At 48.3% G+C, this 21,594-nt stretch overlaps 3 protein-coding genes across 3 annotated transcripts; 1 reads left to right on the top strand and 2 right to left on the bottom strand.

The window, feature by feature from the left end:
• Window positions 1–980: 980 nt before the first annotated feature.
• LOC125959146 (uncharacterized) lies at window positions 981–1,865 on the bottom strand. Its single transcript, XM_049691954.1, has 2 exons — window positions 1,243–1,865; window positions 981–1,122 (listed from the first exon to the last, which is right to left on the bottom strand). Exons 1-2 carry the CDS (start codon window positions 1,863–1,865, stop codon window positions 981–983), a joined length of 765 nt encoding a protein of 254 aa, XP_049547911.1.
• A 359-nt stretch (window positions 1,866–2,224) lies between these two features.
• On the bottom strand, window positions 2,225–3,143 carry LOC125959145 (uncharacterized). Its single transcript, XM_049691953.1, has 3 exons — window positions 2,976–3,143; window positions 2,477–2,898; window positions 2,225–2,387 (listed from the first exon to the last, which is right to left on the bottom strand). The coding sequence occupies exons 1-3, from the start codon at window positions 3,141–3,143 to the stop codon at window positions 2,225–2,227; spliced, it is 753 nt and encodes a 250-aa protein (XP_049547910.1).
• Window positions 3,144–5,059: 1,916 nt separating this feature from the next.
• On the top strand, window positions 5,060–6,483 carry LOC125947967 (tRNA modification GTPase GTPBP3, mitochondrial). The gene is made up of 2 exons (XM_049673580.1): window positions 5,060–5,195; window positions 5,274–6,483. The coding sequence occupies exons 1-2, from the start codon at window positions 5,185–5,187 to the stop codon at window positions 6,466–6,468; spliced, it is 1,206 nt and encodes a 401-aa protein (XP_049529537.1). The 5' UTR covers window positions 5,060–5,184; the 3' UTR covers window positions 6,469–6,483.
• The last annotated feature ends 15,111 nt before the right edge of the window (window positions 6,484–21,594 follow it).

Below are 21,594 nucleotides of genomic sequence, written 5' to 3'. Positions count from 1 at the left end.
ACCTGACATCGATGATGATGATGATAATGATGGGTGACATCAAACCGGGACGGGTGGGAGGGGGGGGAGGAAGCTACGTTCTGGAGACAGGCAGCTTCACGACTTCGATCCCAATTCGGTGCATATTAGTTGCTGTGCATCCATTTCTCTTCGCTTTCTCCGTGCATGGTTTTTGGTCCGTTTGAAGCCTGCTCCAGATCTCGCCAAACGTTCTCAGCTGGCAATAGGAATGTTTGGGATCAGGTCAGCTTTTCATATCGAAAACATCAGGGTGTCTGTACGTAGAGTATTACTTAACAGAATCTCAAGAACTCCCTCTGCAGAGAGTCGATTATATTTAAATAAAATGTAAAAATAAAATAAGAAGCATACATTTATGTGGTTGATTTCGCAGTACATTTGCATTGGTATTTTATTATGAAAGTCAGTGGGCTCTAAAGAACTATTTAGGGAATCCCTAAGAACCTTTTATATTGCAAGATTAGAGTATATTGCAATGACGTTAATGACGTTAAGAGTGCCTTGAATGTCTTAAAATTGTATTTGTAATTAAACCAATGCTTGCTTTAATCAGCATCAGCAATAATTCTGGATAACGTACAGGATTTTCGTCCTATGTTTTAAGATGAAATAAACTAGCAAAACTAGTAATATTCCTCGATGTCGATTTCAAAACAGTTCTTCTATAGTTTATTAGGTGATATTTTTAGTAAACACCTCACTTATCGGTATATTCTTGACAGATGAACAAATTCATTCGTCATTTATGCAAAAAGACGCCTTAAAAATGTTCAAATTAAACATCGTATAACGCTAAACATGCGAATAGCGTACGCTATTCATTGTTGCATTGTTTAGAATCATGCCGCAACAATCGTTATGAAGCCTCTTTGACCGACGGCCATCGGTCAATGCATAATCCAAAAATATGTCTACCGCTACCGTCTACTGGCAGCTGAATCGACCAGCTCATTGAAGCATCACCAATGCAGTGCCGTAATGGTGTCCAGAATGCCGTGTCCCCAAGGACACGCGTCGTACAAGCGGCTGCAATCCACTCCGTTAGCACCGTACCGTCGCGCCATCTTATACTCATCGGCCAGCTCGTCCGTATCGCCAGGGCTGCAAGTAGAACAGGTAGTAGAGCAGTAGTGCCGGCAGGCAATATCGAATATCACGTCCGGGATGCAATTTTGAGGTGACCACCGCGTTTTGGGGGACGGAACCAAACAAACCACTTACGTGAACACAACATCCATCAGTTCCCCGACCATACCGTTATGGGTGAGCGGTGTGTCGGCAATTTCGCAGATCGTCCGCAGCAGGCAGTTCCGGGCCCTGGCCGTGGCATTGCTTCCGGCATTGCCACCCGGTGTTCCGGCCAGTAGTTTCTCCAGCAGCTGGTACAGCTGCCGTCGGCCGGTATCGATGTACGCGTCATCGTTGTAGCGATTCTTCCACACGGACTCCGGATGGGGAAAGATGATGTCCGGCAGGATACGATAGTTGGCCTGCAGGTTGATGCCCAAATTGATGCTCCGCTTTAGCTTGTGATGGAAGCGGACCGGCGCGACGAAACCAAACAGCACCTTCGCCACACCGCCATTGACCGGATAGTTGAGCACGTAACGTCGGTCACGGCCACGGTGAAATGGCTCCGGTAAGTCCGAGTGCCCGGTTGCCACGCTCGTCGTCGTCGTCGTCGTCGTCAGCGTTGTTCCGTTCGGCCCACATCCGCCAGTGTGTGTGTCGACGTTATTCGCGAACCCTTCTTGTACCGTACCCCAGGCACCACTAGCCACTAGGCAACAAAGTGCAATCGACTGATAGACAACCGATACGTGGCCAGAGGTGCGACGATGCATTTTGAACCGTTTGCACCCGTTTGTGAGGACCGAGTAGAAGACAATGCAATCAATCTCTCTGGCTGGGATGAAGTACTTCCTTCCCGTGGGAGTTTGGTCCGATTGTGTGCACTGATGCTTAGCAGCCGCGCCTTGCAGGGCATTTCTTTCCAAATATTAAACATCACGCACTCGCCCCCAATTTGAAGTAGAACATATTTATTGAATGGAAAACCCAAACAACGAGACGTCTCACGCTGGACGTAGCACAGGAACAGGAAGTGGAATAGGTTGATCACGAAATTGCCCAAGCCTCCAAAATCTTAACAGAATTCTAGGTCACAGGTAGCTGAAGCGGAGGCGGTTCACGAAACCAAACCTCACGAAACGTCGATCAGATTGGAAAAGTCACTCAACACCGACCGGTGGCACCGTTCGTAGATCAGTTCACAGTTGGCACCGCTCGCACCGAGCCGTTCGGCCATTTCGTACTTCCGCCGCAGTTCCGTCTCATCATCGGCAAAAGATTGGTGTTCCGAGGGACTGCAGAGGAGGAAAAAGGTACCACTTCAATCAAACAGCGCATTCCGGGGCACATTCCACAACAACAACGCACTGTACACTGAACTTACCTGAGTAGCAGATGAACTACTTCCGTCATAACGTCTTCGTTGTCCGGTGAACGATCGAAAGGACTGTGGGCCAGTTCGCAGACACTACGCAGCAGACAGTCCGTATCATAACCGAACACGTGCAGTAGATCCTCGGCGTGCGTATACAGTTGACCAGCGGACAGTGCTAGCGGTTGGTGCTGCGGCTCTTGCTGTTCGATGGAACGTCTAAAGCTTCGTGCCCTTACGACGCTCGTGGAAGGGAAGTCGCCGCGCAAAACACCGACAAGGGCGCGTGCCCAGGTCGGTGGTTTGTAGAACTCCAGCAACCGAAAGGGTAGATTGAAGTTTTGCTGAAAGCCCAAATTGATGCCCAACTTCCGTGCCGGGTACTTCTTCTTCGGTGCAAACAGTCGCCCATCGGTAGCGGTTAACATGCTCACCTAGAACGAAGGAAGGAAGGAAACGAGTGCAGACTGATCGTCGGATGGATGGATGTCGATTCTCGTGACGCACATACCTGCAGAGTGGTCTGGATGGGAAATATTAAAGCTTTGCGCTGTTGCCGCGATAGAATCCGTGAAGAACTTGACTCCATAAGCTGTGACGTTGCGTTGTGACGTTGCTCGGTGAGGCCGGAACGAACAAACACACCCAGGCACAGGATCACCGTGGCCGTCAATCGCATGATTCCCGATCGGTAAGTCAATGGCACTGCACGCGAGCTTACGTTGTGCCAACGGATAGATGCGCTGAACTGGGTCGTACTAGAGAACCGATTGTCGAAGCCATTGGTCACCAATCCGCTCGGAACAGATGTGACAACCGGTTCGGGACCGCAATGGCATCGAGACGGAAAAGTGTGGAAATTAGCGGGATACCTTTTAATAGGCCAAATGGTGCTTGGCATTGGCATCGGGTTTGGGGATTCGAGGGAGAGAGTGAATGCTGAGAACCGCGAGAACGAACGCTTTACGCTGTGATCTTTCAATTTCAAGCCACATTGGTTGGTTCATTAGCGAGAGGTGAATTTACGATCAACATCTCCATTTGACGTCGTCGACTTTTTGTGCGTTGAGAAATTAACGGTGAAGCTTCTCTACTCGAGCGTTGAAGGCCACGAGAGCTACGCACGTTAACGCTCTGATTCCAATTATTGTTTACTTGACCGTTATTCTCAATTCGCATCATCAGCAAACGTCAAATGATTGTTTGATGGCTTGATCGTGTTGAAAGTTAATTTGCTGGATCAGTTAGCAGTTTAGGTCCGTAGAATTATGCCGGCACAAAATGCGGTCTTCCGTGAGCAATATCTGAGTATACTGTATGCCTTCAAAAATTAATCTGACGCTATATCAGTTAGTGAAGGCAATTTTTTTGACGTTTTCTTAATGATTTTTGCTCTGTTAGGATATTTTCATAAGTTACCAAAATACCGTTTGAGAGACGTTTGAAAAACGTATGAATTTAAATTTTGAATTCGCCCGCACTTTCGATTTTCGCTCACACTTTTCGAATTCCGCTCAAGGTACTTTAAAAAGACAGGTAGCTTCTTAACCGCTTTGACAGGTCACCATTTTGAATTTGTTTGACATTCATAGCAGGGCGCTTTTTATCAACAAAACCACGTGAGTTTCAAGAAGAAGAAGAAGAAGATGTGGGCAAGTTTGGTGGTTTTATCAGGGAAAGTACCTGATTTCACTCTTTTTCGAATGTTTAAATGATTCATCTCTCTATTTAAGATCATTCGAGCGAACGAGTTGTGTTTTACAGCGAGTGAGCACGGTCCAGGAACGCTAGCTAGCTCTTGTTCTAGGCCGGGTGGCAAGACCTACGGACCGATAGCATATTGAAACTATTGAAAGAATTTTGGGAATATTTGCATAAACTTCAACTTTCGTGCCACTTTTCGTGAATTTTAACTGTCGTAATACCACAGAAAAGCGAAAACAGCTCCGAAAAGAGCGTTCCCGAAGTAAACATCCCACCATCCCGTGAATGTCAAACTCTGAAGTTTTTTCTAAAATACAATCGAGGATTTGTTCTGGATAAAGCTACCTGTCTTTTTAAAGTACCTTGATTCCGCTCACTTTTTTTTTTAATCAACAAAGCCTTACAAAGTTAATCGACGAAACTGTCAGAATCGATCAAAATGATATTTGGTCGTTTGTTTTTGTTCAGAGCCGGGTGTTTTGTGTCGCGATTCGCTAAAAAAGCTACTCTAGCTAGTTCATCAACGCAAAACAGCTCAACAATATTTGGACTTTCCTCAGGTATGTTATCACCGGGGCCTGTGGTTGCGTACTTCTATTTTTAAGCTTCAAAATTCATCTCGCGCTCAGGCGTTTTGTTTGTGTGTTTCACACCTAGTTTTGCTACGTGGGTTTGTTGACTCGCGACTGTTGTAAGGTTCTGGATGGAATCTTTTTGAATTAAACGTTATCCAAGGAAATAAAATTATTATTAAAAATTCGGCTCGTCCGTCCTTATATATGTTTAAAATGAATATATAAGCTATTAGTAATTGCGAACAAAACTAAGGAATTAATTGATTTGTTTACAGGCTTCGGAAAATGCGGCGTTTCAGTCATTCGTGTGTCAGGCGAAGCATCAAGGGAAATCTTGTGTCGCAAGACACGTCTAAAATCATTACCAGCAGCACGAAAAGCCCTTCTCACGAGGATATATCACGGTCGAACGAATGAAATGATTGATCGAGGACTCCTGCTATGGTTTCCCGGTATGGCGTAAGCAAACACTATTCAATCCACAATTCTTTGTCATTAACGCATGACCCTCCCTTTGTAGGTCCGAATAGTTTCACCGGGGAAGACACGATCGAGTTTCACGTGCATGGCGGTTCGGCAATCATTGCAGCGATGTACGATAGCTTGGCAGCATTTCCCGAAGCACGAATAGCCGAACCGGGAGAGTTCACAAAGCGTGCGTTCTATGCCGGAAAAATGGATCTAACGGAAGTCGAAGGTTTAGCCGATCTGATACACGCCGAAACGGAGGCACAGAGGAGGCAGGCATTGCGACAGGCAAACGGTCAGCTGGCCACATTTTACAATGGGATGCGCGCACAGCTCGTGAAGGTAATTGCGGGTGTAGAAGCGTACATAGATTTCGCCGAGGATCAAGATGTTGACGATGGTGTTCTGGAAGGGAGCGTAACTGAGGTCCGGACGCTAATAGAAGAACTGAAAGCCCACCTGAATGATAACCGACGAGGGGAGCGACTCAGGGATGGCGTTCGAACGGCCATCGTTGGAGCTCCGAACGTTGGCAAGAGTAGTTTGATCAATTTGCTCAGTCAACGCAACGTTTCGATCGTGACCAGTATTGCCGGTACCACGCGAGATATCGTGGAATCACATTACGATATCGGAGGCTACCCGGTGGTTCTTGCCGATACCGCGGGTCTTCGTTCAAAAACAGATGATGTAATCGAAAGTGAAGGTATTGTGCGAGCGAAAGCGTACGTTGAGAGCGCTGATTTTGTCGTGTTCGTCATCGATGCTTCCCGAATCGATTGTCACGATCACGTGGATTCGTATGTCGAACAATACATAGCATCGATCGGGTTGGACAAAGCGCTGCTAGGAAGTGGGATGGTGGTATTCAACAAATGTGACCTCGTAGATGAGAAGCTGTTAAGTAGATTGAGAAGCAGCAAGAAGCGGTACACACTTTTGTCGTGTGAGAATAAGTCAGGCTTACCGGAACTGCTTGCCACAATGGGCACACATCTCGAACGCTTGTGTGGCAATCCCGGAATCGAAAACCCAACCATCACACAGGAACGCCATCGATACCACCTGAAGCAGTGCCTGGATTGTCTGGAGCGATACCGGGAATACTTTACCGAAACGTCGGAATCGGCCCGGGACCTTGCCATCGCCACGCACCATCTGCGCAATGCCGTACGGAGTATCGGTCGAATAACGGGATCCGTGGAGACGGAGGAAATACTCGATGCTATATTTAGCACCTTTTGTATCGGAAAATAGAGCTCACGATAGTAAACCGACGATTGCGATTCGTTTCTGGAGTTTCTTTTCATTTTTCCTTCGATTTTCAATAGCAACACCCGTTTGCAGGAGGCGATAGAGTCCTTGAAAAGCCCCGACTCGGAGCAATCGCTTTGCGGAATCCTGCAAAGTGGTACAACTATTCCACGCGATTAATCCTTTGCTGCCTGCCAGTCGATCTAATTAATCCTTCGCAATGTATCTAGAACGCAATATCCGGTTTTGACAGATTTTCCCATTCCAAACCGGGAACGCGAAAATCGTTTACTTGCTTACCACCCCCTTACTATCTCCATACTCACCTTCAACTGGCGTTACCTCTTTTGTCGGGAAATCGTTTGATCTTGAAGAAACGATGCCGATAGCTGCGTAAGACGCACGATGTTGATGGCACACACGTGTCATTGCGCTTCAAGGAAAGAGGAACGACAGCATTTCTCACGCCAAATAACTGCAGAAGACTTTTGCCGCAATTCAAATACTCAAGACCTAGAAATGGGAGATGTTATCTGATTTCTTTGTTGCATAAAGGCTATTTCAAAAGTCTTAAATAAACCAAAATCCGATACACGATCCGTATTGCAACCTTGCAGCTGAGTATCGTGGAAGCATTTTTATTTAGCGAACTAATGTAACGCCGCACTTGAAATGCACCGAATGTATTGGACATAAATAAGAAAAACTTTCCCTTAAAAAAAGGGTACATAACCAGAACTATGGAAAAAGAACAAAACAATGCTTTATTGTTTCTCATCGCTTCCCATCGCATTCGCTGCTGCAAGTGTTGAAACCATATGTTGAAGTCTGAAATAATTTACAACCAAAGTGCAACCCATGGTCGGTGCATCCTGGTGTAGCGGTGAAGCTTCAAAGTTACGTGGTCGAGACAGTCGGGACTCATCGAAACACCAGCAACTTCCCGTGGAAGGTAAACCGACCGTCCCGACCGCCAGCGCTAGAAAGTGCGCCAGGTGAGCGTTCGCCGAGAGGTGAGCTGCCCTCTCGGTTCGAAATGATGAAGCGATACCTGGAGTATATATCGCTGGCTCAACAAACTTTAACCGACCACCACCACCACCAGCACTGCCGTGGACCGGGATGGATAAATCCTTCCATCACACCTGGCAGCCATTCCGTTTTCTTCGGTTTCGCCCACCCTAACCCACCCGGTGTTGTCCGGTGATCGGCGTCAGTCACGTTCTGCAACATAGTTTTCCCCAGTTTGCTGGAGCAGTGAAGGACGAATGGATTATCGCGAAGGCGAAGCAGAAGGACAATAAATTCCCTCCTTTCCCCTTTCTACCGTCTGTTCGATTCGTTGCAGACGGGGGATCTCGGCCGGTGTGTGTAAGGTGAGCGGGGTAACGGAAACGCCATAGTTGTCTGGAGCCGTCACCATCCCACATCATGCTGTCGCCTCTAGTTATCGTGAGAAGTTTGTCTCTACACTGGCTCTAAGTGCTTTGCTGCCTGCCCTTCTCCCCCTCGGTTCTCCTGTCAGGTGTTGCGAAGCGAAGCGCATCGATGACCGGGATGGCATCCGGATGCTAACCCGGCGAAGCGTCAGGTTTAAGGTTCAAGTTGGAATCATTTAAAGCGCGTCGAAAGCGCTGCAGCTGAAACCGGAAATTAATATAAACAGATCCAGATATTGTTTCCAATTGGCTTTTCTCTATTTATTTGACCGCTGAATTCTAGCCCGTGTCTGATTGAGCATTCTGGGCCGCATTCAAAATGGAGATTCCGGGGTTTTTCCGGCACAACATAAGAAATACCGATGCCGGATCGTGCTCGGACTGCACAACTCGGTGGCCCTGGTCCTGGTTGGTTGGATTGATGGCCCCGAGTGAATGTAGTTTCGTTTGGTACTCTTGTGCTAATTGGAAAGTCTATCCAGCGAAATTTTATCTTTAATCGATAGCGCCTCGAGTGTAGGCTGTACTGTGGCGTGTGTAAGAGTTAAGTCCCCCCACCGGGTGGGGGGAAGCCTCCGTATCGGCGAATGTCCTCTAAGCGGCTAGCGGCTGGCGGCTAACGGGGAGGACAATTTAATTAACATGATAATAAGAGCTTTAACTGTCCGTGGCTCACTCCGTCCGTGTCCACCGTCCTGTTCGTGATAAATTAGCTTCGAAGCAGCCGACGGGTCGGGACTATCGGAGGGTACTTGAGCGGGCACCGAATTGGAGGACATCAAATCGCCATTCGGGAACGATTGTTACTCGGCACGCGGGGAGGCCCACTCCTCGGACACACTCCGTCTCTCTCGCTCGCTAGATTCGACCACCACCACCACGACCAGACCGAATTGGCGAACATAAATATTTGGACAGCGGGCTCCCGAAAAACGAGAATCTCTAACGCCGAACCACCTCTACTGGCCGGTCCGGTCGGTGCCGGTTTGGCATTGGCGCGATTAGAGTCGCAACGAACAGAAGTAAATCGCACTGCAGGGAGGGACTTTGGTCAGTGAGAAAGAAAAGAGAAGGAGCCAAGGGGCAGCAGCAGGGAGTGCCCGGGGAGCGTGGAATAAATAAGAAATAAATTACTTGTCACACACCGTGCCGGCACTGGCTGGTGGTCACCATTTTCGCGCACCAAGAGCCTTCCAAGACCATCCGGAGCGTTTCCACTGTTTCTGATGTTTTCTGGCGTCATTCGTTGCCGGCGCGGCCACAACGCCATCGCACGGAGACGTCGATTGAACATGGTAGTGGTGGTGGAGTGAAGAGAAAGCTGCATTTTAATCACTTCTGAGCGTCATTCCCCAAGTGTTCCTCTGAAGACGGACGGCCAGATAACATCTCCATCCGGGGCATCGAACGTTCAGTGAGGTGGAAAGAGAGTGAGCGAGAGAGCGAGAGAGAGAGACGGAATCGGAGGGCCCATGACCATGGCCTCATACTTCCACAGGGGAGAGGCGCTGGGGATTCTAACTTTTGTCTTCGGTGTGCACCCGCACATACACACCAACACGGTCGCTGGTTATTAAAGTGAAATTGACATGTCGATATGGTTCAGGGTTCGCTCCGGTTCCCTTCCCCTTTTTAAGCGGCTGCTCCACCAAGCAACTACCAAGCGGCCAACCCTTATACACTGGTTCCCCCGCCGGTTAAGCTATAAGAAGCTCTGGCGGGCTACAATAATCGTATTCCATATAGTTTATTATGTGTTTTATGGAAGGGAGAGAATAGGTTATTATGTTCGGTCCGGGAACCCGTCAGCCTTGCTGGCGGACATGCTGCTACCATGTGACCTTTCCTGAACTGAATCAATAAATCCTAGCTGATGGGCATTTGGCGAAAGGTTGAACACATCGTGAGTAGGGAGCGCAGTGGATTATGAGCAAGGAGATTGTTATTTTTTTTTGTACATAAAACTTATCAAAAAGATGGTGACAAAACCACGCCGTTCGAGGGAGCAGCTGTGTTAAAATGCTAAACATTCGCTGTTAAATGGTTATGTGTCGGTTTTACTGTATGTTCTGAAACCCTTTTGTTTTGAAGCAGCTGATGTTCGGGAGCATTCTAAGAAGCGATTTTGCTGCTTCTACCGCACCACAACATTTTATCCGCTCCGACTCATCTCGAAAGAGGAGCAGAGCAGCAGCAGCAGCAGCAGCAGGGTGATAACAGGAAGCCAAACTAGTGGTTTTTGAGTGGGTGAGAGTCCTTCACTATTCCAGAGGGCATTCCTCAGGTTTGCCCGTTATTATTCCAGCAAGTTTGTAAAAAGAGGAAAAAAAAAATTCATACAGGATGTAATTTTTTTTTCCTCTTTTTACAAACTTGCTGGAATAATAACGGACATTGGCTTCATTTAAGGGCCTCTGATGTTATTTCTGTTCATGGTTTCGGTAACATGTGAACTTTGATTACTTCATGGTACAGTTATTAGTGTTCAGGCAACATACGATCCGACTTTTGGATTATGGGATCATATATGTTCATATTTAATATTATTCATTTTATTGGAGTTGTATAATAAATTAAGGGCACAGCAAAGGTTACAAGCTTTTGAATGGTGACGTAATTGGTTCAATCAGGTAAGCAAAAAAAGGAATTAAAAGTAAACAACGCGTTGAGAGCAACAACACAAAATCTAAATAAATGATTAGCGCTCATCTCGATGAATAAATTACAGGAACGAAGAGAAATCGAACTGGAACGGTTTGCGAGACTCTCGAGGCCAACAAGACAGCAGCGCGAGTGGTAGTTAGGTAGACTGTCGGTGTCCTTCCAAGGAACGGTCATAGTTATCCAAGATATTGAACGACTTGAATGATAACGACACTTGCTCTTGTTTCATAAATAGATACTACCAAAATTAAACAATTTTTGAATTCACAAAAAGCAGCTCCTCATCACTAATCGTCTACGATAACTGCTTGAAACATGCAACCTGGGACTTATTACCTAAACAGTCGCCAGGATTCATCCAGCTGTTGGTAAGTTTCTCATTAATCTTTCAGTTTCCTAGTACTTCTTCGTCTTGTCCAATGCCTGACTTTTCTGCGACACTCGCTATGTACGATATGTTCTCCTCTTCAAATAGTGTGCAGAGACTACATTCGTTCTTTTTAATCAAATAGTCGTCGACCATCGATGCTCCGAAAACGATGACGTTGATAATAAATCCACAATTTGAATGAAAAGTAAAAATAAAATAAAAAAAACTCAATTCGATGAAGGAACATGCAACGGTCCAACATTTTCCCGAACATCCTTCATTGATGATGACGTTCTCGCCATCCACAGCATCTCATCATTACTTCCACAGTTTACTGCACCTGGAACACAATCGTGCGTAATGTCTGTCATGTCTTGGCCCAGCATCGTTTCCGCCTAAGCGGCAACCAGACCCGAGATGAATCCAACTGGTGGTTCCAACTCCGTTCCGAATTCGACGGACGCTACGGGGCTACCATCCGGCAAACGCTCTCCGAGCCAGATCACAGAACATGTTTGCATTGCACTGCTGCTTGCGAGCTATACCCTTCAGTGCCGGCGGGCACATCCCTTCGTTCCCCTTACCGATCAGTGTCCGGATGTGCAGCACGTTGTTCCACGGATGCAACAACCTTCTTTGCATCCGCGTGCGCGCGCGCGTTCTAATGACTTCATGTAGTGCGCTCTCCATTGAATGTCCACACAATGTATAGCCGCTCGCTTTTCCACAGCTTTCCACGCCCTTCATGCCGGTTCGTCCCCTCCGTTGCTGCTGCTGCTGCTGGTGCCTTGCTTTGAAGTGATGACGATGTCGAATGCACTTTGCACACACACTGTGGCCATGGGCGTCGCTCCATGTTTGCGAACGCTTTTGCACTTCATTCCGGGCGTTCTTTTCCGGAATGGTGCGAATATGAATAGCCGGTTCGGGAAATCGCGGGAAGTGTTTGAGGTGAGGAAAAGGCGAGGGGAAAGGGTAGCGGCACAGTGGGTTTTATGCGTGTCTCGCCCTCAACACGATCGGCAGCGGCAGCTGGATGGATGTTGACGCAGCGGACCAGCGCCACTGCACCGGAAAATCACCGGAAAAGTGAAGAGGCCGCCCCGTTCCGAGAGATGAGCCGGTCCTCGCATAAAGATGCCCCTCTTTCTCTCCCATCGTTTTCCCACCTTCCTTTGCATCCGTTGGCACTTCCTGTGACAGCGAGCGACGATGCCACGTGGCACCGTGTGACTGTTTGACTCCTTTTATGCAGTAATTATTCTTCGACGGGCTCACACCGGCGTCTGTCCTGTCGAGTTGAGTATGTCAGTAGCAGCAGCAGCAGCACCAGACCGTCCTTCCATCTGACTGCCCTTTGGCTAGACGATGGTTTGCGACGTTGAAGCGGATGCTTTGCCCTCGGCTTGATCTGCACTCGGATGAATCCACCATTCCCGGTACTTTCCGACTCTTTAATGGCTCCGACTGATCCGGTCCGGCGGGACGGTCCGGGGAGAACCACTTCCTAATTGCGCTGGCGAAGCGAACTTCTGGCCGGGAATGTTCCACGTCTTCGACAACTTCTCGACATCATCTCGATGTTCTCTTGCTCTCTCCCTCTCGGGTGTGCTGCCTACGAGCGTAACGAGCGTAGGATCGATCGATTATCGAACCCAGCGGTCCCGGGGATTACGAACAGACCAAAGACTCGCATTTTAATGGTCCGGATTAGTGCCGTTCCATTGTAGTGCGCAACCGAAGGGTGAACTGATAGTGAAAGGGCCAAACCTCTGCTCCTGCTGCTGCTGCTGCTGCTGATGCACCGGAATCCGATCTAATCCATAAAGAGAGAGAGAGAAGCCACCGCCCGGTAGCAGCCTTTCGGGCTTTTATGATGGTGTTGGCCGCAAAGTGCGTGCTAAAACGATTTTCAAATTCAATTCAACTCTTTCTCTCACCCGCTAAGCGGTCATAGTAGTCTCGGTCTCTCGCCGCAATGCCAACCTCAGCAGATCAAAGGGGGCCGTCGTGGAAGGGGAGAACGAGGTGAATAGACGTTGCCGCCACGCCACGCCATGCCGCTATTTATTATTTTGAAATAATTAATTGGAAAAGTTCGAAGCAACTTTGCTCGGGGGTTCTCTTTCGGTTCGAGGTTCATGATTTACGCTGGACCAACTGGATGAGAGATATGAAAAAGGAGCGTTTTCACCCGAAATTCGCCGACCAATCGTACTAACCGGCTAGTCAGCCATTCTGCTAAAGACTTCTCACAGTCTTTATCGTCTTCTTTCTCTCCGATGGAGTAACAGTCTAGCTGCAACAAACCATCAGCAGCAGCAGCAGCAGCTACTACTCGGTGCGCGCGTCCATTAAAGTGCGACGTCGTTTACGCTTTCGATGCCAGCACCTTTACCACCTCTCTGGTACACTCACGGGGGTAAATCTCGCTACGAAGGCCGTGGGCCACCGTGGGCGGAGAAACCGTCGAACGTTCGAACGAAGGATTAACGGAATGGAAATTTCCCAAAAACTCCTCCTCGGGTCCTCTCGGTCTCCACCGGTTCGGTCGTGTAATGTGATGCGTCTGTGGATGATGGCGTTTTAAGCAGTCTGGCGATGCTCTGTTCTCGATGCTACGATGCTACGATGCTGCTGCTGGCGTGGGTTCTTGTGTGGTGCTTTTGGAGCGTCTGCAGCTCATCCGCTCCTCGTAGAAGGTCACCGGTGGCTCACTTTTCACGCCGGTGACTGCAAACGGCGCAAATGCAAAACGGCGAGCGACGGATCACAAATCGATGACCGATTGGGGGATAAAGATCTATCCGTGCTCGGGCTGCCTTGCGTAGTGCTTCATCGAGTTGAGTCGAGTTGAGTCAAGTATTGGCCATTGGGGCTTTCGAGCCCACAACATTGAAGTTATTGATAAGCTTAGCTGCGGTTCCTGTGAGGCGACAGTCAGTGGGTGGGTTGGTGGCGGATTATCACGAGGATAGTCGAACGCACGCACACACACCGCGCTGCTGCCACGAACGTCACACCGTTGTGTGACTGTTGTTGGCGAGGAAATGATTTTTCAATCTGCCACGCACGTTCGGCCTACCGACCGTGGATTGGTCGTCGTGGCTTAGCTGCGACACTGTCGGAACCTCAACACCACCGCTGCCCGGCTTAGCAGACGCCTAGGCATGGTTTGTGAATATATTTCGTGAGCTGGGGCGGTTGTCAACAGCTGTGCCACGCCAGGCCACGCATCAGCCAAACCGCGGATTGGCAAACAGCGTGTCGGGCTCATGTCATGTTCTGGCGATATGTTCGCGGCTGCTTTTGGGTGGGGTTTCGAGTTTCTGCTCGAGCGTTGTCAAAGCGTCGTTGTACGTGGAGGGGTGACCCCAAAATCGCGAAAGTTTATTTAATTTCTCGCGGGCGCGACAGAATTACGGTTTAGGATGAAAACGAAATGGTCGCACAGTTGGTGGTGGTGCGTAGATTCCACTGACCGATGCACGATTTGTGTCCTTGAGAGCTCAGGGCCAGGATACTGGGAAGTGGGAAACACGGCATCGGGATCTTAGACAACTCCATTCGATACGGCCTACGTTGTTATGTTCGAATAGCTTAATAGAAGGATCTGAGAAGTGAAGATGCGATTCGAAGCTGAAATGCGTAGCAAACGCTTGTTCCAGTGATGACTGTGCAGTCCAGGAATTAGTACCAGTTCTTGCTCCGCTCTGTTTGCGATCATCGCAACGTTTCAAGAATAGATCCCACAGAAAATAAGCAAATTGGGTTTCTAGTTGTCAATCAAATCAGTTCTACAAACAATCAGCATTCAAACGGAATGTGATTTGACATCACTTATTCTAGAAAAGCGTTCGTTTAAATCGAAACGATTGATTTGCTCGATGGTCTACTAGGAATACTCTCGTTTGGAACAGGGCAAATAAACTTAGGGAGCTTTAGGTGAAATTGGCTGGCGAACAATTTGGAACGATTTTCATTTGTACCCTCCTACTCCATTCTGTCCGAAAGGAATTTTGCAGGGTAGTGCCTGTAGTTTCGAAGAAGAGATTTTTTATGTCTATGTTTAGAGAGAATGGTTTTGTTTTGACTGCTTTGCCCACACCAAAGAGCAGAAAATGGATTTCAAAATATTTTAAAACAGCCTTTGGCACCTAATCATCAGTCATCCCAGTACAATGGTTGCAAATGTATTGAAAATTAAATAAATGGATGTGGTTACCAACCAGCATTCGTCCATTGTACTATCAATTGTTATTTGGCGAAATGCAAAATCTACAAGTAAAAATGTCTACTTTATTTAAATATGATGTTACTGACGAATATCAAAATCCATAAATATGCAGGATATTTGGGTGGATTTACACCATTTGGAGTTCTGTTTTCTTGTGAAATGAGGATAGAACGCACACATTGTTGAATTTACTGCGCCATTACTCTACTATATACAACATCGATTGCGTCGAGCGACGCTGCGATCAGAACCCTTGTTCAGAGTAATCGGAATCGATGAGCATAGTTGGAGTTAATGTATTGTTCCCGTATCAACGCTGCTGTTAATCTGTCAATCATTTCGATTACCGCGAAAGAGGCGCAGGTCAAATAAAAAATACTTCGAATTTCGCTACCAGAATGGAAAAAATAGTTACAACATTATGTCATCGTAAAAACATGATTCGCAAACGTTGAATGGGTGGCGTCGGGTTGTGGTGAGTTTATTTTTAGTGTTACGGTCAGAATTCATTATGATATTCAAAACCATTCGATGAAAACAACGCAACATATCATCGAACCGCTTTTTGGGAAAAAAGTAGTAAAATTAGCGCCAACTTTTGAATTTCATCAACGATTTCGACCAAAAACACACCTACACACTGGATTCACTGCTGCTGAGGTTGCTGTTGCTGGTGCCGCGACAGAGCGATAGAGAGCATCCGTTGGCGAAAGTTTTCCGACACCGACGTGTGCCCGTGACCAACATCGAAATGGCTTTAGCGTAGGACTGCAGACCGCATCGACATCGAAACTCATCCTGGCGACCATCCATACATTCCTTGTTGGAAAAAGGTAGCGACCGTTCAGTGGCAATATCCCGGGCAGCGCGACGACGACGACGACGAGGACGACGACGACGATGCATAATGTATGATTTTCATTGGTTTCATTAATTACCGAACAGACAGGGAGGAGGGGGAATGGGAAAACAAAACTTTCACCGGGTACTGCGAAACGGTGGTGCAACTGCGGACCATCGTGGCAGTTGGGCCACGATTATGCACTTTTACATTCAATTAAGGAAGTTAGGACGCTGCTCATCGGTCGGTTGCTGCATGGTCGGAAGGGAATGTTACATAAATCCGTATCTCGCTCAGTGAGCACAAGCAGGGTAGTGGTCAGTGTGTGCGTTTATTATTACGTCACCGATCGCCTCACTTACGAGCACTCTCATTTGTTTCTCATTAATTCGACTTTTTGACCAGCTGCAGCGCAGGTAAGTAACCATCACTGGAGATACGATCGAAGGTGGTCCCGTTGGGCGAACGTCGATGCCCAGGATGCTCTATGTAAAGGCAAAACCCTAGAGAAGGTCCAAAATTTAATTATATCGCTGCGAAACGCAGATTATTACTTGGGCGTGATGCGCTTAGCCTTCGTTTATGCACTTTGCTATGTTGCTTTTTATGCTGCTCGGTTCATTATGCTGCCGACCTGGATAACCCCGGAAGCTTTGTTGATTGTACCTTTCTCTCTCGGACTAGCGGCCTGTGACCTTGATTGGTCCTGCTGTGTCCACGGTGGTTCCGAGTGCGTTTGGACGAAGGATAGTCACCCCGGCAGTGAGCTCGTACGCGCTCTGCACAATTTTCCGCTTTCTAATCTCTTTACGCGGCAACTCCATTAACCTGGTGGCCTGCTAGAGATTGCAACACGCACACTGATCGAAGCAGATGAAACGAAAGCATCGTGACGTCATCGTGATGCTTTAAATGTTTTTAGCCAAACATTTGAAGCATGCATTTACAGCACAAACGATGCCTTTACAGTACGTTGCTCATGCTGTGTTCAGTTTTCCACGAAATTACCACCAAAAACAAAATGGTGGAAACTGCTTGATGTAAACAAACGATCCATAGCCGTCGCGGTCGGTTCGTTGAATTCCCCCAAAAAAGGAAAATCAGAAAACCAAAGCATCTGCGCGCTGTAATGTGTCTGCTGCATCTGGTAACGGCAAAAAAGCAAATGGCCGTCAAGCCCGGTCATACACCGTTCGAAGGGCCGGTCTACTTGTGAATCACATCGCGCGGATCTACGCAAATTTGTGCGAAAATTGGAATCAATACATTCCCCTGCAGATTTCGATATCTGATTGTGTGGCGTTTGATTTTGTAGAATCTCTGCCACGGCCATGGATGTCGGCGAGATCGCCCGGGAGCGATTCACGGACATTTCATCTCGATCCCATTAGCGGCATCTCATTTCGTGCGAATTGGAGTCGCGCTTTGATGTTGAGTCGATTGATAATTAAATAATTTCATCGCGCACATATCGATCCCCCCCCCCCCTTTTCCTGGGGTGTGGAGGGGTTTTTAACCCCCTTCTTCACCCTCTCACACTGCATTAACTAATTATTATTGACGTCGTCCTCGTCATCAGCGTCATCGTTATCGTGCGAGCGCGAGATGCGAGTGCGAGCTGCATTCGTTCACGATCACAAGGACCAAACAATCGGCAACGAGAGCTCCACTAACCCATTAATAAGCCCACCGCACATCCTTCGCTAAACGTTCCGCCAATCGGTGGCACCACGGAGCACAATCGAACGAACCCGGAATCGTTCAAACTCAAGCCACTGATCGACTCCGTCCGTCTCGCAGCCCCCTCTTCACCGCAAATGCAACTAGAAACTGCATTCGAATGTCCTTCTTCCTCTCGCCAAACACACACATACACACACCTTGCCTTTGTTGTTGATGAATATTGATGATTCCGGTGCTTCGGTTCGGTTCGGGATCGAGAAGTCCGGATTGGACTGGTCCGGTGTCCTGGTTGGAGTGGCTTCGAACGCAAATTATATGCATCTATTTGGGGTTATGGCAAGCTAGCAAGAGGAGGGAAAAGGGGGAGTCCGAAGCTGGGGCCACCGATTTGGGGTGCTTTCGATTCATCTTAATTACTGCCCCGCCCCCCCCCCCCCCTCGCCCTTCATGGTGATCCTAGGCTTCTCCTCGACTCCGTTCCGAGGAGCACACACACACACACACTCACTGACACAACGTTTACCAAACTAATTAGAGTGTAGCCACTAAGTGGGTGTTCATGGGCGGATGGGCGGGGACAGGCGGCCAGGTGGATGTGGTTGGCTCAAGGATGTCGTAAAGTTCTCGGTTACGCGCTGTCCGGGTTCGGTTCTCACAGGCAGGACAATGGGGTGTCGAATTGTCGAACAGTCTAGCCTGTTGCATCGACGGGGAACCATCAGCATCGGGACCAGCTACCTCCGGCGATCAAGGCCTGAAGGGACGAACATCGACTAATTTCGACGGAACATGGGTATACGGATGAGCTTCTCTCTCTCTCTATTTCTCTCTCTCTCTCTCTCTCTCTCTTGGAATGCGATAGAAAAACTCTTTGACATCATGACTCATGAATATGCAACGGAACTCGGACCGTACGCGGTCGCTTCACCGTTGCAGCGTTACGAACTGTCCGGCCAAACCGTTAGAAACAATGGTCAACAATGGGTTATGGTCCGCCCGGTCCAGTGCGACCGAGTTTTATGCGATTTTGTTTAAAATTGTTTGATCAGGGAAAACATTGGTTCGGAAGCGATTTGTGTATTCTAATGATGATCGCTGACCATCGTTTGTCGTTTGTGTGGTGTGTGGAGCGTTTCGTGGTGGATGTAATTAGCAAGGATTAGGAGCAGCAGTTTGGAGCGGGTTGCAACCTAAGGAATGCTTGGTATAAACATTGGAATTGATGGTTCGTAATCGATTTCCAGCTACGGTTGGTCCAATTGCAACGTTCAGCATCGAGCGTAACGATGGTATTTAGGTTCAAAATATTATTAAACCAATACTGAACAATTCGAATCTATTCTCCATACATGCTTTGTGTTTGGAGTAGTAGGCTGAATTCTGTTTTCTTCACAAAATTGCCAAATGTTTTATTGTATTGATTGCAGTTTTAAATGGAATGAAAATATGTGATGGTGATAATTTATCCAAAAGATAATTTATATTATTCTTCAGGACAAGTGCTTCTTATAGTTTACTTCCATTCTCCGCTACAAAGTGATGCACCACTGATCACATGGTAGTTTCATGTTTTGCCCCCTAAAAGGCTTATGAATTCTTTCGGCAACAATCAGTCTTCCAACAACCCAAAATGGACGCCCCCTTGATACCATATTCAACCGTCTATGCGTCCCCTGCGAGATTCACACTTCACACCACTCACTCACACCGCCAAATGATGATTCAATATAGCATCCACCAGCACAAAGTACCGCGAAGTAACTAAGGTAAATTGTGGTTTCATTCGTCCCGCTGCTGCCGCTGCTGCTGCTGCTGTTCATATTTACCTTCACTTCATCTCGGTGCACATCAGTCCCCCCCTCCCCACCCCCTCACCCACCCACCCCGAAAATGTCTTAGAAAATGTGCTCCGCAATAATGTGTCCGCCCGACGTGTGCGTTCCAAATCAATTTACCTCGTCATCGGTAAAATGAACGTCCTCAGCCGTAACGGAATGGAACAAGGCTGGCAGGCTGGTACAGCATATTAAGCACTTAGCTGCTTATCCAGCTGTATTGATTGGGAATTCATCCACGTCCCTGGGCGCCGCGCCTCGTCACGGCACGCCACGCCACGCCACGGTAAAGTATTCGACATTCATATTCATATGCACGGTGGAATAGCGAGGCGGTGGATAAATCCCAAAAAAGATAAAAGCTCTCCAATTTTCCAAGAGCGCGTTTTCCTTCCTGCCACACCTGCCACCTTGGCACGCACATGGCCTTACCCGGCATTACACCCCCCCGGGGGGATTGCACCGCGGCATCAGTCAGTGAATTGATTATTCTTTTCTCTCTGCTCAGCTCAGGGCCTCCTTTGCGTTGACACTCAAGCTGATGTGCCGAAGCGGAAAACGTTTCTACCTTTTTATCCTTCTCTCCGAAAACTTGATCGTCGGTGACGTTACTGCGCCATCGGTGTTATCGGTAGCGCAGTGTGGCGTCATCCACCGGTTTAATGTATGACGAGAACTATATTTGAATAGAAGTGGCCATTCCCTTTGCAGCCAGCGCTTCTTCCTTGTGCTTTAAGTTTTGCGTCAGCTCGCAAACGCGAAGCAAACAACGACGGGACGACAAAACAGTACGAAAAGGGAGGCTCCATTGCTGCTGCTGCTGCTGTTGGCCATCGAACTGTCGAACGGCTTAGGCGGCAACGGCGAATGGCCGCCGGATGTGACGCTTTTTCCATTAAAAGTTCATCTGCCACCGGCAGCGGTAGCAGCGGCAGCACCACGACCGCCGGCGTAACGAGCCTTTAAACGTCATCGACGATTCAAGTGCCACCTAGTGTGTGTGTGTGTGTGTGTGTTTCGGGGGTTGACGGTCCTCAAGAGAGGAAAGTAGAGTGGATGCTCCAGTTTGTGTTTTATTTTTTAACAGCAAATAGATGGCCCCTCGGTCGCGCTAGTGTGTGTGTGAGAGAGAGAGCGAGGAACGAAGCGCCAAAAAGTAAACTTTGGCTCGCCTCGGGTTCGCGGTTTCGAGGCCACTCCGCAGGGTGTCATCTCGAATGGAGGGCTCTGCGCTTTCGAGTGGTCCGGGTCCACTCCAAGGGCCCACTCCTCATCCTTGCATTCGTCTGTTTCTTTTTTCTTTTGGTGGATTTGACTTAACAACAAAATTTGACTGACAGCGAGGGAGCGAACCCCGGGTGGAGGTGGTACGTCGAAGGCCTGTTTCAATAGAGCAACTTTCGCCAACTTTAAATCATGAACTTTCCCATCAAAATGCTCCACCGATTGGTGCCGCACCGGGGGCTTTAGGATTTCTTTGCTCTCCACTCCCCACCCCGTACCCTACATAAATCGCTCCACAAATGGCCAATTGTGGCAATCGTCGCTGAGCACCGCCCTCCCCCCCCCCCCCCCCCCCTGTTTCTGGCCGATGGAATGGCGGACTCTTATCCGTGAATAGCTGGAGCACTGCACTGCTGCTATCGTTCGTTCGTTCGGTAAGTTGTTGGTTCAAGTCTGGCCTCTTCTTGGCATCTGGTGGCGCCAGCGACACACAAGTGCACGGTACTCCTTCGATATCACTGGACTGGGGGTTCACCGTTTTGCTCACCAAAGGAAAGCGGAAAGGAGTGGGAGAAACCGACAGCAACGACAATCGCGGCTAGCACTGCTAATGACACACCTTACGCGCTCCGGTGGCCGCGCCTGGGATGTCAAAGTCGCGGAGATCGCGCAAAGTTGTTCGTCGCCCCCGAACGGAATGATTGGAAACCGTCGCTACCGCAAACAGTGGTGCCGGTGGCGAAGAGGGGAACGGAGCACGATGAGAAGACTTTGACTTCGTCCATCTTGCGGCCCCCCAAAAACCGCGCTGCCTGGCTTCGGGTACGCTGGTTGAT

Source organism: Anopheles darlingi, chromosome 2 (assembly GCF_943734745.1).
Source record: "Anopheles darlingi chromosome 2, idAnoDarlMG_H_01, whole genome shotgun sequence".
In the NCBI taxonomy this organism is placed as follows: Eukaryota; Metazoa; Arthropoda; class Insecta; order Diptera; family Culicidae; genus Anopheles; species Anopheles darlingi.
Note: the sequence above shows the minus strand (reverse complement) of the source record. Positions and strands in the feature narration are given on the sequence as shown.